General features: G+C 50.2%; 1 protein-coding gene across 1 annotated transcript; it reads left to right on the forward strand.

Annotated features, from left to right (window-relative positions):
* Nucleotides 1-4,923: 4,923 nt before the first annotated feature.
* DMRTB1 (DMRT like family B with proline rich C-terminal 1) lies at nt 4,924-12,696 on the forward strand. The gene is made up of 4 exons (XM_060003395.1): nt 4,924-5,503; nt 7,680-7,885; nt 11,114-11,267; nt 12,632-12,696. Exons 1-4 carry the CDS (start codon nt 4,924-4,926, stop codon nt 12,694-12,696), a joined length of 1,005 nt encoding a protein of 334 aa, XP_059859378.1.
* Nucleotides 12,697-14,629: the final 1,933 nt, after the last annotated feature.

Genomic DNA, 14,629 nt, shown 5'->3' on the forward strand with positions numbered 1-14,629 from the left:
ATGTGGGTTCTAGTTTGGCCTGGTTCTGCCATGTCATTTCCACTCCTTAGTCTTAGATAGTGATTCTGAACCGAACTTGGGTCTGCTCACCTGCTGTGCAGCAGAGCCAGTTTACTGGTGAAGGAAAGTACGGTGTTTATTTATAGGGTGCCAAGCAAGGAGTACAGGCAGCTCATGCTCAAAAGACCTGAACTCCCCGATGGCTTTCAGGGAAGGGCTTTTAGAGGCAACATTTGGGGTGAGGGTTGCAGGGGGATGACTTTCTTCTGATTGGTTGGTGGTGAGGTAACAGGGTGGTGTTTCAGGAATCTTAACCATTAACTTTCTGATTCCAACCAGTCTGGGGTCAGGTGCTCCTGCTCAGCTTGTGATCACCATCCTCTACTCGGGTGGGGGGGGTCTTAGTTCCAGTTCCTACAGAATAACTCAAAGATATGTGTCAGATTGTTGCATGTATCCCTTGAGGAGGAACTAGGACTCTGTTTTCCTGCTGAACTATTGTTTCTTGACAGCTTTTCCTTTGTTTCTGCATTCCCTCACTTTCCTAATTAGTAACTGATTGCATCTGTTCTTTGGAACTCTGGGAAGGCCTAGGAGACTATAAAGCCTTTTTCTTTATAAGAAATGGGAGACATGGAGGGGCTATTGTACGCAGGAGGGCCCTGCAGGGTCCTGCTCAGTTTCAAAAGTAACAGCTATAGTTTCCTCTAAGGACTCCCTCCACATGGCTACTGCTCAACCTCTCCATCTCCTCTCCCTCCAGTCTCCTGACCTCACTGTACGATAGCCACGCTGCAGCCTTAAACATGCTGTTCTGTCTGGGACACACCTCTCCTGCTCCTGTACCTGGCTAATTCCTACTCATCCTTTAGGCCTGAGCTCAGGAATCAGCCCCTCAAGGAAGTCTTCCTTGACTTCTTGATCCAGATTAGGACCCTCATATGGGTTCCTATAGCATCCTGGGTCTCCGCACCACTCCTCAGCTTTCATCTGGAATTGTTTGTTTACTGTCTGGTTTGCCAGCTAGGAAGTATACATAAAGGTAAGGATCCTATCTTTTTATTTACTTCTGTGTCCTTTATGCTTAGCACATAGTTGACGCTCAATGAATATTGGCTATGGTTAAAGAAAAGCAAGTAAGCAGGGCATCCTAGGAATTTTCACCAAGTTGCTACACCTTCATCCTCCTTTGCCCCAACTGTAATGGGGTATGTAACAAGACAAACATTTCTATTAATCACCAATGCTTTCTTGGGGAGAGCACTGTGTTTGCTTAGAAGAAATATCGAGCTACCAGATATATGGTTAAGAACATGGACTTTGAGGATAAATTTCCTGCTTCTGAATCATGGCTCTGTCACTTAAAGCCTGAAAACCTTGGGCAAGATACCTAACTTCTGTAGGCTTCAGTTTCCTCATGTGTAAAATGGGGCTGAAAATAATAGTACCTACCTTAGAGAGTTGTTTTGAGTATTATATGAATATATACACATAAAGGGCTTAATAATTACTGGCACATACAAACACTTAGTAAGTGCTAGTAGGTATTATTACTGTTCTGAAACCATCAGGGATAAGGGGTAAGCTCAAGGAACCAAAGTTGACCCTCAGATTCTGCTTGTCGGGACAGTAGTCCTGTTCACTCTGGGCTTTCTGTTTTGTATGATGTTTGGTAAAAGTTGGTGGATTCAAGTTGATTTACTGTGCCGGTGAGAAAGGAGATGACTTTGACATTGGCAGGAGAGGGAGGTAAGATTCATTTGTACATTCAACAAATATTACTGAATGTCTATATTGAGCTAGACATAAAGAAAAGTAAGATAGTCACATCCATTACAGAACTCTCAAAAATCAAGGAGAGAAAAGCTAGAGAGGCTGGGTACTGGGGTGGGGGTGGGAGGTGGTGGAGACGGGGGTGGGTGGGTGGGGAACCAGACCAGTTCCTCTCCAGTGGGTGTGGCACAGCAGAGGAGGATCTTGAGAGAACAGAAACGCTAAGGCAGGATTTTAAAGCATCTGCTGTAGGATGTGTCATGTAAATCCTCCCCTCTATCCCCTACAAAATCTTCAATAAAGTTTTCATTGCTCACTAGAGAGAGCCTGAAGAAGAAGGTAGCAGATATCTAGGTTATAGCCGCTGGGGGAAAGATGCTATAGGCAAAAAAGCCCTTCCTTACTCGTGTGTGCTACCAGTGAGGAAACATTATAGTGCATGCAATATTTAATGATTATAAATGATACCCCTGTGTACTGCACAATACAGGGCTCTTTAAAATGAATATGAATTAAACAGTACCAATAGCAATCATATTAACAGAAGAGAAGAGGCATCATTCAAAGTAGGAAATTTGGGACTCCGAGGAAAATACAGCCATATCTAAAGCTGGAACTCAGATATGACCATCAACCAGCCCCTTTGTGGTTAACTAGTCAAACTGGTGATTCCCCAGTAACTATAACTTGTCATTTTATAAACTACTGTTTACGATGATGCAGACTTTCTTAAACATAACATCCAAAGGTTTAGGTGTGGGGAAGGAAGGGGTCTACTATGTACTTACTGCTCTCATCCTTCTTTGACTTCCAGTTTTTCACTTTTACATCTTACCATCTTTTTAAATAATAATTTAAAGAAGTATATCTATATCTATTTCTATCTAGCAGCAGCAGCCTAAGAAGTAATCAGTCATCAACCTAAATAAAACAAAACCCTCAATTTGCCTGAATTTCCAAGAGTGAAGTAAATAAAGCTCTGTTGGAATTTACCTACACAGATTGAGACTTTGCGGGGAAGAGAGAAATAAACTAGTATATTTTTTCTTATTTGTTTATATAAACCCTGAGGTTTCTGCATCTTATAACGTGACTACTGATTAAAAAGACATATGGTTGTTTATTAATTCAAAGCACTATGCAAATTCACATCACCTTGGGTAAATTTTGCCCCTAAAGTTATGAAATAGATATGGAAGCATTTTGTCCTTAACAAGGCTAAAATAAGTCAATTCAAATAGTTGTCTTTGAATAGGATTTTCCTTTAAATCATTAATAGGAAAATGAAGAGAGCTTGGGTGGTCAAGCATGAAAATGTAAATGAGAGTAGTTTTCTTGTTTAGACCTTATCAGCTGATGTTTAAATTTGACAATGCAGAAAATGACCTTATAATTTGCAGCATAATGAAACAATGCAGCTTATGCCCCAGTTTTTTTGACAGTAGTATTGAAAATATGATTTTTAAGTAACATTTTCAATTGACAAGGTCGGTGAAAAAGTTAGACATTCTGAATTGAGTAGAGTCAGAAAAAGAGCTTGCCTGTCCTTGTATCTACGGGACCATATTTTTAAAATCAAAAATTAAGATACAGGGTGTTAGAGCAAAGTAGAGACAAACCTAGGTCTCTTTAAATGGATTTAAATTACCAGTGAAATTCCTAAAGGGCCAAATAATACAGGAAGAATATACTTTTTGCCCTCTTATTAAGATGAGGAATATATATATATATATATTTGTGTGTGTGTGGTACGCAGGCCTCTCGCTGTTGTGGCCTCTCCCGTTGCAGAGCACAGGCTCCGGACGCGCAGGCTCAGCAGCCATGGCTCCCGGGCCCAGCCGCTCCCCGGCATGTGGGATCTTCCTGGACCGGGGCACGAACCCGTGTCCCCTGCATCGGCAGGTGGACTCTCAACCACTGCGCCACCAGGGAAGCCCGAGGAATATATTTCCTTAAAGCAGAAAAAGATTTTAGAAACCTCTTTTCAGCTTTCCAGTACATAATCAGCCTCAGATTGGCAACCACTTCCTATTGTCAGGCAGCTGGTGAGAAATACAAAATACAGCTGCAACCAGAGGCTCAGGAAGATCAAGGTGGACACCAGGCCTTGGCTCTCAGCTTCTACCATTCTGCGACCCGAAAGAGAGAACTTCAGAGAAAGGGCAGTTAAAAATACACACGTTTTCACCAGGTATTAACCATAACTACCTCCTTAAAGAAAATGATTGATCCTATGATCACAAGCTTTTTTCTTTCCTTTTTGGACCTAAGGGGGGCGGGGGAAGACCTCAGGGAGTCACAAATTTCTATAAAACAAAAAAATGAATTAGTTTAGTAGTCTTGGGAAGCTATGAAGTTTGTGGCAACTTTTTAGGTGTCCCGAGATTTGGGTTGTTTTACAGAGGTAACTAAATTCATGGCACAGTTCAAGCTCATGCTAAAATATCCTAAGTCTATTTTACTTCAAAGCATTCTAAGTATGCTTGACTTTGGAAGGCATCAACAACAGCAATATGCCATCTTCCAGAAATGCATTCCTATACCAGTAAGACTTAAAAAATGGGAATTACTATAGGGCACACCCTTGAGCAGCTATCACACTGCACTGAGCTCTTGAGAATATTCTGGAAGCATCGCTGTGAACGGCTGCTTCCCTGCAGGGGAGATAAATTAAATTCAGCAGAAGCAGCAGCTTTTGGAAGGAGAAACACGGTTTGCCTTTTGGAATGCTTTTCAACCGGAATGGGTTTGTTTATACGTTTCTCTGGAGCTTTAAATCTGTGCACCGTTGAATATCACTCCGCCTTTTTTTTTGAAACTACGAAATAGCTTCTGTCTGTGGGATGGCGGGAATAGAGAGTTTGGAAATTAAATGCCTAAAGCGTCAGATAATCCAGATGACATATATGCAATAGCATTCCATGAAGAACTTATTCAACCCAATCCCTTGCATCTTATTAACCAAGGGATAGAAACTCCAAATTTTGCACCCAAAAAAGGAAAAATGCAAGGGTCTTGCTGCAGTTCCTGGGACGCACTGAGAGTCGCTTTGTTACAAGTGTATCCAAAGTCCCCAGCACCAGCGACTCGTGGGGCACTGCTCATCCGTGCTCCACTCGCTCTGCAGCTCCCAGAGGTAGCGGTTGTGCTATGGAGGCAGACCTTGCCAAGCTGGCCGACAAGATGCTGCGCGCCCCCAGATGCTCCCGGTGCCGGAACCATGGCTTCCTGGTGCCGGTCAAGGGCCACGCGGGCAAGTGCCGCTGGAAGCAGTGCACCTGCAAGAAGTGCTACCTGATTACCCAGCGCCAGAAGATCACGGCCGCGCAGCAGGTACTCCAGAAGCAGGTCTCCGAGGAGGAGCAGGAAGTGGCCCTGTGCGCTCAGGGGCCCCAGCTGGCCTCCGGGGACGCGGCCGCTGTCCCGGGCTCAAGCTTACGCCCGCTGCCTCTGCCTGCCGCTTCGGGAGACGCGCACCCGGGCCCCGAGGGCCGCGCGACCGCCTGCTTCCTCGAGAGACCCCAGCAGGGCTGGAGCCCCGGCCGGAGCACCTTGCAGCCAGTTCTGGGCGGCCGCGGCCACGTGGGGCCGAGCAAACAAGCCGCCGCGGCGATGCCCAGTTCTCTGAGGCCCCAGCTCGGGGCGGAGGCCGCTGGCCGGGGCTGCCCCGGCCGCCTGGAGCTGAGCAGGTCGCTTCGGCCGGTGCCCAGCCCGCCATTCGCCAACTTCGGTAAGATTCTCCGGCGGGCCCCGCGCGGCCTTGCCCTGCTGTTGGTTCCTCTCCAGGCTGCCGCCTCCCCGCTCCCCACGCCGGCGTCCCAGGCCCGCTCGGATCCCGCGGGGAAGGGGTGGGGGTGGGGAAGATGCTTTCTAGAGGTAACCTTGCTTTGGGATACCCTTTTCTGAGTAGTTATTTGGGTTCGGTGCCTTTTTGCAAGAAGGTAAAAGAGAGAAAGGAATGGGTGGCTCTGAGGGCTTTTAACATTTAGCTACAGCTCTTTGCGTTTCCATCCTGAAAGGAAAAAATGGCCCCCAGTCGACTTTGCTGCCCCTCCTCCTCCACGGAGAGGCTCGAGGCAGCCTGACCATACTGCGCTTGCGCGCCTCTTCCCGCCCTTTTCTTGGGCTGGAGGCTCCTCCCCAGGACGTCCCTGCGGGTGGTCTAGCGCAACAAGACTGCGCCTGCGCACCGTCCCCTCCGTTTCTGTGCCCTAGAGGCCCCGACCCTCACCCGTTCCCTGCCCCGATGGGTCTGTCCGTGCAGCCCTTCCAGCCCTTTCCCAGGCGTGGGTGGGAATGCGAGCTCTGCACACTACAGGAGGACGGTCTATTGAGATGATTGTTGTTGCCTGTTTTTTCTCCCCTCTCTCCATATGCATAAATTACATTGTTCCCTAGGTCTTGTGGCTTTCACTATTACAATTTCAAGTCACGTGTAGATTTGAAGCTTTTTTTTTTTTTTTTTTTTTTTTTTGCGGTGTGTGGGCCTCTCACTGTTGCGGCCTCTCCCGTTGCGGAGCACAGGCTCCGGATGCGCAGGCCCAGCGGCCATGGCTCACGGGCCCAGCCGCTCCGCGGCATGTGGGATCCTCCCGGACCGGGGCACGAACTTGTGTCCCCTGCATCGGCAGGCGGACTCTCAACCACTGCGCCACCAGGGAAGCCCAGATTTGAAGCTTTTTTAAAGGGGCTCGTTTTGGGTGCAGACACGTGTTTTCTTGGTTTTCTCTGTGGCAGTGTGGTAGAAAGAGCACAAGTCTGAGTCAGGACGCTGGGGGCCTGCTCACTCTGTAACCCTAGGCAAGCTCCTTCCTTCTGTGGCAGTCTCTCCCCTCTGTATGCTAAGGGGATTGGCCTGATGCTCTCTGAAGCCCGTTTCTGCCTTCTGGGGCATTCTAGGAAAATATAGGTCCCCAGAGAACTAGATGGGGAAGACAGATCTGAGACAGCAATTCTAGGAGAACGATATCTTTCCATGGACGCAGTGCCTTCCTCCCTTCCTTCCTTCCATTTATTTATTTTTGGCTGCCTCGGGTCTTCGTTGCCGTGGCCGGGCTTTCTCTAGGTGCAACGAGCGGGGGTTGCTCTTCGTTGCGGTGCATGGTCTTATCATTGCGGTGGCTTCTCTTGTTGCGGAGCACAGGCTCAGTAGTTGTGGCATGCGGGCTCTAGAGCGCAGGCTCAGTAGTTGTGGCGCACGGGCTTAATTGCCCATGCCACGCCATGTGGAATCTTCCCAGACCAGGGCTCGAACCCGTGTCCCCTGTGTTGGCAGGTGTATTCTTAACCACTGTGACACCGGGGAAGCCCCACAGTGCCTTTCTTTGTTCCATCTCTCAAAGAACAGGGACTGAGCCCTGAGCACCATGTGTCAGACACTAATGATGAAAAGGATGAGTCAGATTCCTTGCCCTCAAGGATCTTGTCCTGGGGAGAGGGACACCACTGATCAAAGAGTCGCACAGATTGGTGTATAGAGCTCTAATAATCGATGGTTTAGCTGTGGTCAGAAGGAAGATTAGGAGCTGAGTACTGGGGACTTCAGGAGGCAAAGTGGGGTCAGGAGAAAAAGCCTTCCAAGCTTAGGGAACAGCATCTGCAGAGGCCCTGAGGTGGAGGAGAAAGAAGGAGCTGCTAGATTTTCGGGAATGAGGAGGCTGGAGTGGAGGCAGGAACTAGCCCACATGGGGCTTCGTGGCTGTGCCGAAGGACTTTTCCTAAGAACAGTGAGTGGAACATGGGTGAAGGGTTTAAAGAGCAGGGAGGGTCGAAAGCATAATGGATGTGGGAGTTCTCTGTAAATGGATATGAGTGTTTATTGTACTGCTACCTTCAGACAGTAACGTGATGCCCTGTTTCCTAGCTCTGTGTGTTTTTAACACTTCCCTCATTGTGTCCCTTTTCAGGGCCCCCTCTGAGCGTCAACTCAGATCGTGTGGTGGGGTCTGGGTACCTGGAAAGAGAGCCTTCCAAGCTGTACCACAACTGCTCCAGCATGCACCCCTACCACCCGTTCCTGCTGCGCTACCAGGATGCATCCCTTACCCCGCGGGTCCCCCTGCAGCAGGGCTTCCAGCACATGTCCTGCAGCCACTACAATGGAGCAGGCTTGGTGAGTACCATCCCTGACTCCTCGAGGTTCCTCCTTACCCCAGTTACCCTGGCTGCTTTTACAGACCCTCAGTCCCAGGAAGCCAGCCATTGTGCCCACTCTGTACCAGGCCCTGGGCACTGGTCAGAAGGATACAGCATTGACCTTGTACTGTGTGCGCCTCTGGGAATGCACATGAGTAGCCAAGTCTGTACACATGTAGACAAGTCAGCCCGGGCTGTGGCGCGGGTTAAAAGGCTCCGGGGGGAGCTCGGGCAAGAAGGAATACAGACACATTTCAGATGAGCCTGAGGAACCGCCACGCAGTAACACTGAGTGAGCACCAGCCTTGACCCATGGAATGCCAGTGCTAGAAGGGCCCTTCATTTTGCTGGGTACCAGAAAGGAAATATCACTTTCCTGGAGCCACACATTTGAGGGCACAGCCAGGAGCAGACGTAGGTCCCCTGCCCCAAAGGTATATCCCACCGGAGACGGCAGAGGGCTTTCAGAAGGAAGTGGCATTTAAGCTTAGTCATGAAAAATAAGGAAACCTTCCCCAAACACCTGTCACCTTAGGAGATATTTGTTGAAAGAATGGATGAAATTTAATCCTTTTATAAGATCAGTGGTTGGCTACTAACTGGTGTGCTTTTGAGCCTGGAGTTTTGAGTGCTGGATGTGTAAAAGTCAGAACCGTTGTGTGAGATACGGGTGGGGGGACCAGGTTTTGTGGCCTTGGCTACTAGCTCCTTCCGCCCTTTTCCCTTTTGGCAAAAGCACTGAGGGCCATCAGGACTGCAGGATAGTGAGAGGCCTGGGTGACCAGTCCTGACTTTGACCCCATAAGGCTGGACCTGTGGGGGAGGTTGGCTCAGACGCAGTTCAAGTTCACGGAAATGTAGACCACTGTCACCTTTACTGTCTCCCTCAGAGCTACAAGCCTAACGCTGGGTGTTACAGAGATGTTTCCCTTGGGTGGAGGGTGGAGAAGAGCGAGTAGAGTAGGCTTCTTTGGTTTAATGTGGGAAGTGAGTAAGAGAAAGGATAAAAGCTTGGCATTTACGTAATGAGGTCATTAGCCACAGGTCATTAGCCGGTTCAGTGGGGTTCCAGCTGTGACCAGGCAGGTCAGGCACGCAGGGGCTGGATCCCCACTCCTGCTTCACCTCAGCAGCATCTCCTCTGTCTGTTCCAGATCTTTTAAAGTTTTATTTAGAAATCATTTTCCATTCATTCAAGGGGGAAAAGTTGGAACACCCCTGGTCTTGATCATTTCCAGGGTGCCTACTGGCCCTTATGTCAGCCCTCGAGGTGCATGTTATTTCATTGTAGGGCAGGGGAAGAAGGCTCCAGGAAGTTACGTATTTGTCCAGGGTCACAGGACTGGGGAGTGAGGGACTAGGATTCAGATTACACAGCTGGTCAGTGACAGAGCTAGGACAGAGGCAGAGCAAACATGGCCCTTGACTCTCACCGCCACCCCTGCCCTGCCTGAAATTTGGGGGTGCCGGCCACCCCATTGCAGCCCAGGGAGAGCACGGCGTCTCTAGCCTCCACACAAAGAGAGGGACCTTGGCCAAATGGAGCACACACCCACCGTCTGCTCACACAGAAGCCTGGGGCCTGGCATCGGGGCAGGGCTCTGATTGACAGGCCTGCCAGACGGCCTTTGTTAGGAGTGTGATCTCAGTTGGTTTATCTGGGCCTAAGCTGCCACCACAAGCCCCAGGCAGGAGCTGTGATCCAGGGAGAGACTCCGCTGAGCAGCTTGGAATTAAAGCACTAATAATCTCCCTTCCCACCCCCTTCACGTCTGGATAGAGGACCAGGCATTTATTTGTGAAGCTGTTTCGAACCCAAGAGCCTATGAATTGCTTTCATCGTTGTCCTGCTGGCCCCTGCTCAGCCTCCTAGATACGCCCCGAGCCACCTTCCACCTTCTCTTCCTGTCCTGCCCCACCTGCTACTTCTTTGCTTCCTCTTTTCCCACAAAAGAGCACAGGCCTGGAATCGCACAGACCTAAAAACCAATCCTACCTCCGCTGTTTACTGGCCACATGGCCTGGGGATGTCACCTAACCTCTGAGGACCTCGCTTGGGTTCTTAATCTGTACAATGGGGGTGAGAGTCCTATCTCCTAGGGCCATTGATAGATTCCAGCAATAAGGTGTGAATGCGTACAAAGTGTCTGGCACAGGGTCTGGGACATGGCAGGTACTCAAAAGTGGGCTTATCTTCCCTTCCTTGTGGTCAGATTAAGTTAGGAAGTGCTGGGTTAACCTACGGAGATTTTTGCAGACTGCCTCGAGGCCTTTAATATGCTTGTGTGTGACTCACCAGTGTGGAGGTGGTAGGCAGTGTTTCTCAAACTCCCTTGACAAAGAACACTGCTAAGAGTACTTTTAGAAATACCTTGTAGGACACCAGAGTTCTCTGGAGCACAGCTTAGGAAGGGCTGCTCTGAAGCATCTGGATGGAGAAGTAAACAATAGGACCCACACCTGAAATTCATTATTTTCTATCACATTCATGTCTTTCCAGTTACGTTTCTCTGAGCTGTGTAGTCATCACCCCTCCGCGTCCCCTCATTCCAGCCTTGGGGTCCTGTGATGTGGGGTGAGCTTCCATCTTCCGGAGAAGGAACAGAAATACAGAAGGGCTGATTGCTGAAGCCACTTTGCTGAGGTCACCCAGCTGCCCTTGCCTCAGTAACGGCTGCACGACACTGGCCGGTTAGAAGGGGGACACCCCCCAGGCCCAGCGACCCTGGAGTCTGAGTCATTACACCTGGGGAAGGTGGGACCACACGTAGTCGGGATGCATGCAGATCCTTCTCCATTGCAAAGCAGTGGGGTCAGGCCGACTCGGGATTCAGTTCAGCCTCTGCCACTCACCAGCTCTGTGGCCCCGGGCCTGTACCTTCATCTCACTGATGCAGTTTTTGGTCACCACAGTGAGGATAGTAATAGAACCTCCCTCCTAGGGTCGTAAGGATGAAAGGAGGTTGTGAACCTGTGCAAGTGCGCCTGCTCCCAGGCTTATCTGAGGTGTGCCTTTGTTCCTTCTTGCCTCAGTCATCTGGCAGGTGCTTGCCAAGCAGCCTGTTCCGGGCGCCCTGTGCCCCGGTGCCTGGGCCACAGAGGTGAATCTGCCCCACGGGGAGCCCCCCGTTCAGGAGAATGAACGTTGGGTTGCCCTTCTGGCCAACCCTCTCCCCTCTGGCTCTCTGCTGTGTGCGCCCCACAGGTGGAGGAGCCAGCGGAAGACCTCCAGACCCGATACTACCTGCTGCCGCCGGCCCAGTTACCCCCGCAGTACCTCACCATGCTCCACCGCGTGCCCCCGCCGCCCCCGTCGTCCTCGCTGCCCATCGTGTCTGACGCGGACAAGGAAAACACTGGTGAGTGAGCCCCCACCTTCCAGCTGCCGAGGGGCCAGGGAGACTTTCTGGAGGAAGGGGGCCCTACTGCGAAATGGATGTGCAAAGAAGGGGAATGGAGAACAGAATTTTAAATGTGCTGGGCCCTGGGTAAGCTCTTCCTTGCACCCCTCCCTAAATTCCATCCGTGATCATCTAGGGGAGGTGGGTCCCCATTCTCAGGTGAGGAAGCCGACAGAACCCTGAGAGGTTCTCCTATATGTCCGTGGCGGAGCTCAGATTTCAACAGAATTCTCTGCCTGGCTCCAGGTCCAATGCTAATTTCCTCACCTTAGCAGTGCCCGTGGGCAGAGACTTGGAGGATGGCACGCATGTGGTGTGTTCAGAAGACCAGAGGTGCCGGGCCTCTCTGGCTGGGGAAACAGCACGTGCTGAGCCTGGGGCAGCAGCTGGAGCCAGTTTGGGGGCTGGTGGGGATGATTCCTCTCCCCCAGGCCACTCTGGAGAGAACCTGCCCTTCACAGCTCTGCCACTGGTGCACTTGGTGATCTTGGGCACTCACACCCTCCTCTAGACCTCAGTCTTCTCACCTGTAAAACAGGCCCTGTCACAGGGTTACTGTGAGGGTCAACTGCAACTCTGGATGTGAAAATGCTTTGGGTTTTCTTTTGAGGGCCCTTGCAGGTTTAAAGGTTCTAGGATTTTTTTTTTTTTTTTTTACCCTTTCCATCCTCCCCTGAGGCTCCACAGGAAAAGAAACTGAGGCCTATTGTACACTTGCTGTGTGTGCAACACCTAGATCTGTTAGCTGGGGAGATGGTGCAGTGTGGCTTGAAGTACGCTGGCCCTGGTGCCGCACAGCCTGGGTATAAGTCCTGACTCCAGCGCTTGCCAACGGTATGACCTCGGGCACGTTAATTCACTCCTTCGTGCCTCAGTTTCAGTATCTGCACAAGCGGACTCATAAGGGTCCCTTACTTCACGAGGCCATCCTGAAGATGGCTGAAACGATAAAGGCGGTAGTAAAAGTTCGTTCTCATTTAGTGTTTCACCTAATCCCCTGATGCTGCAAAGTAGGGCATCATCTCCTTTGACAGAAGGAGAAGCTGAGGAGAAGGAGAAACTGAGGTTCCCAGCTGGGAGTAGCTTGCTTCCTCCCACCCAGCTTGTGACAAGCAGAGCTGGAGTTTGAACTTGAGTCTGTGTCATGTGACCAGGGCTAGAATTCCAGTGTCCTGACTCCTAGCAAATTAAAGGTGGCAGTGGGAATAACTAATTCTCCGTAGGGACTGGGAATGATGAGAATGCCTTCGAGAAAACTTACATCTGAAAACAGGTAAATTTTCCTCTTGCTGAATCCAGCCCCTCTTCTCTGTCCTTCACAGATGACCAGGATGCGGAGGGGCCGTGGGAGCCCAGCCAGCCTTCGTCCCAGGAGCAGTACGACTAGGCCCCGGCCCTCAGGCCAGCAGAGTGGGGCCTTGGGGGTGTTAACAGCAATGATTTTCTTGTCTCTGTTCAGTGATGTGTAGGGAGGAAGGATAGTGATAGGCGTAAGATGACAGTTAATTCCCATTTCAAGATTGGAGGAAGGAAGGTGATTGCTAAAGTTCTCTCAATCCTGAGATAACAGGCGGTTGAAAAGGAGCTTGGAGGGCAGAGCCAGGGCTGTAAGGAGTGGGGGACTGGTGGAAGCTCACGTTAAGGAATGAATTTAACCATCTCTTGTTTGTGCCGCTGTTATCAGACTCGCCCCCAGAGGCAGCCTCTGATTTCCTTAGGTCCCGCTCCAGGACAGGAGGCATCATCTACTTCCGCCTTCTGGTTCCGCTGCCTCTCCCTGGTCCCCAGCTGGGGGCCACACAGACATCAGGTGTCCAGCACATCCAGGTGGATGGCACGAGCAGCCAGGACCAGGGTGCTGACAGCAGGTTCTGCAGCATCCTTCTTTGCTGCTGTGTCCCCCACAGTCAGCCTGGCCACTGCCCCTCGCTCCTTCTCCAGCCTTTACTATAAGCCTTCTGGCCGCTAGGGCTGCTTCACTTGTTCTCCGTGAAGTTTAAGCCATTATAGGCATCATTTCTGGTTTAAAAAAATCTATTAAAGTTTGACTATTTAGTGTTTTTATAGTGGTTGCTAGCTTTAAAAAATAGTCTGTTCATAAGTGCTGATGCAGTTCTCAGAGAATAGGATGGTTCTTCCACATCACCTGTGGCACCAGCAGTTTCTTCTCTGGGAACAGTTGACTATTGAAATAAAATCGGCAGTAGAAATCCTTGTGGAAGGTTTTTCCTCTCTTTAAATCTTTGTGGAGGGCAGCATTGGGTAGGGGAGTCGGGAGCTGGGGTTCGTGGCCCGTTGGCCTGCTCTTTCTGTGTAGTTAGGCAAGGCCCTTCCTTTACTTCAGTTACCAAGTGAGAGCCTTGGACCAGGCTAGTAGGTTTTTTACTATCAGTATTGTTATTCTTTTAAGCAGTAGAGACCTCTTAAGGAAATTTGATGCAGACACATAAAATGTAAAGATTTCTTTTAGTTTCTCTTCCCTAGCTCCTTTCATGGTCCCTGCCGAGTGACATGGTTTTAAAAAACAGAACTTGATCCCATTTTTGTGTTTTAGGGTCCTGGTTCTCTTCCCTTGTTTTCACTTCCTCTGTCATTTAAAAAGCATCCTGCATCTCTGCTGGATTCAGAACCTGACAATCAGCTCTGCCCATGAGGAGCATGGAATCTAGTGGGACAAACAGACAAATAGACAGTCCAGTGGGATTGCCATGGGACAGAGAGAGGTAAAGGGGCTGTTGGTGGGGGTGGGGGAGTGTGGTCAGAGAAAGCCTTCTGGAAAAATTGGGGCTTTGACTGCATCTTAAAGTGCAAGAATGAGTTAGGTGAGGGTAGGCACTCTCGGTAGGGAGGTAGAAAGGGTAGGAGACCTGGAGTGACAGATTTGAGGGTGAGGGACGGTGTCCTGTTCTCTGTCTGGGAAGGATTGGCACCCAGGAAACTAGGCTGACCTGCCTCCTGTCTTGCCTGTGGGCCAGGCGTCTTAGGACAGGTGGCAGGAAGAACACTGAGAAGTGATATTCTAACTGTTCTCTCAACGTCAGTGTGGTGGCTGGAGTTCAAGGGCCTGGGCCTCTTCTGTTGGAAGGTACTGGAGCAAGTACAGTCAGGAATTTTTCAGTTACTGCTTTATAGACAGTGCTTTCAGCAGAGCAGAACCAGGCATACTGAGGCCTGCAGGTCACACTGGCTTCAGTCTGGACCTGGTGATGCAGCGATTGTGGACTAGCCTGGCTTTGAGGCTAAAGCTATCAGCCACCCCGATGCTGGTGCTGCCCCTGCGTCCACAGGGCTGCAGGAACCCCAGGAGGGTGGGAGAAGAC

Source organism: Delphinus delphis, chromosome 1 (genome assembly GCF_949987515.2).
Source record: "Delphinus delphis chromosome 1, mDelDel1.2, whole genome shotgun sequence".
In the NCBI taxonomy this organism is placed as follows: domain Eukaryota; kingdom Metazoa; phylum Chordata; class Mammalia; order Artiodactyla; family Delphinidae; genus Delphinus; species Delphinus delphis.

What these genes read in the sequence shown, in the direction of transcription:
- DMRTB1 (XM_060003395.1), top strand. Translation starts at nt 4,924, where the DNA reads ATGGAGGCAGACCTTGCCAAGCTGGCCGACAAGATGCTGCGCGCCCCC. An exon ending in CCCGCCATTCGCCAACTTCG is followed by an intron (nt 5,504 to 7,679) that starts GTAAGATTCTCC and finishes GTCCCTTTTCAG; the next exon opens with GGCCCCCTCTGAGCGTCAAC. An exon ending in CGCGGACAAGGAAAACACTG is followed by an intron (nt 11,268 to 12,631) that starts GTGAGTGAGCCC and finishes TGTCCTTCACAG; the next exon opens with ATGACCAGGATGCGGAGGGG.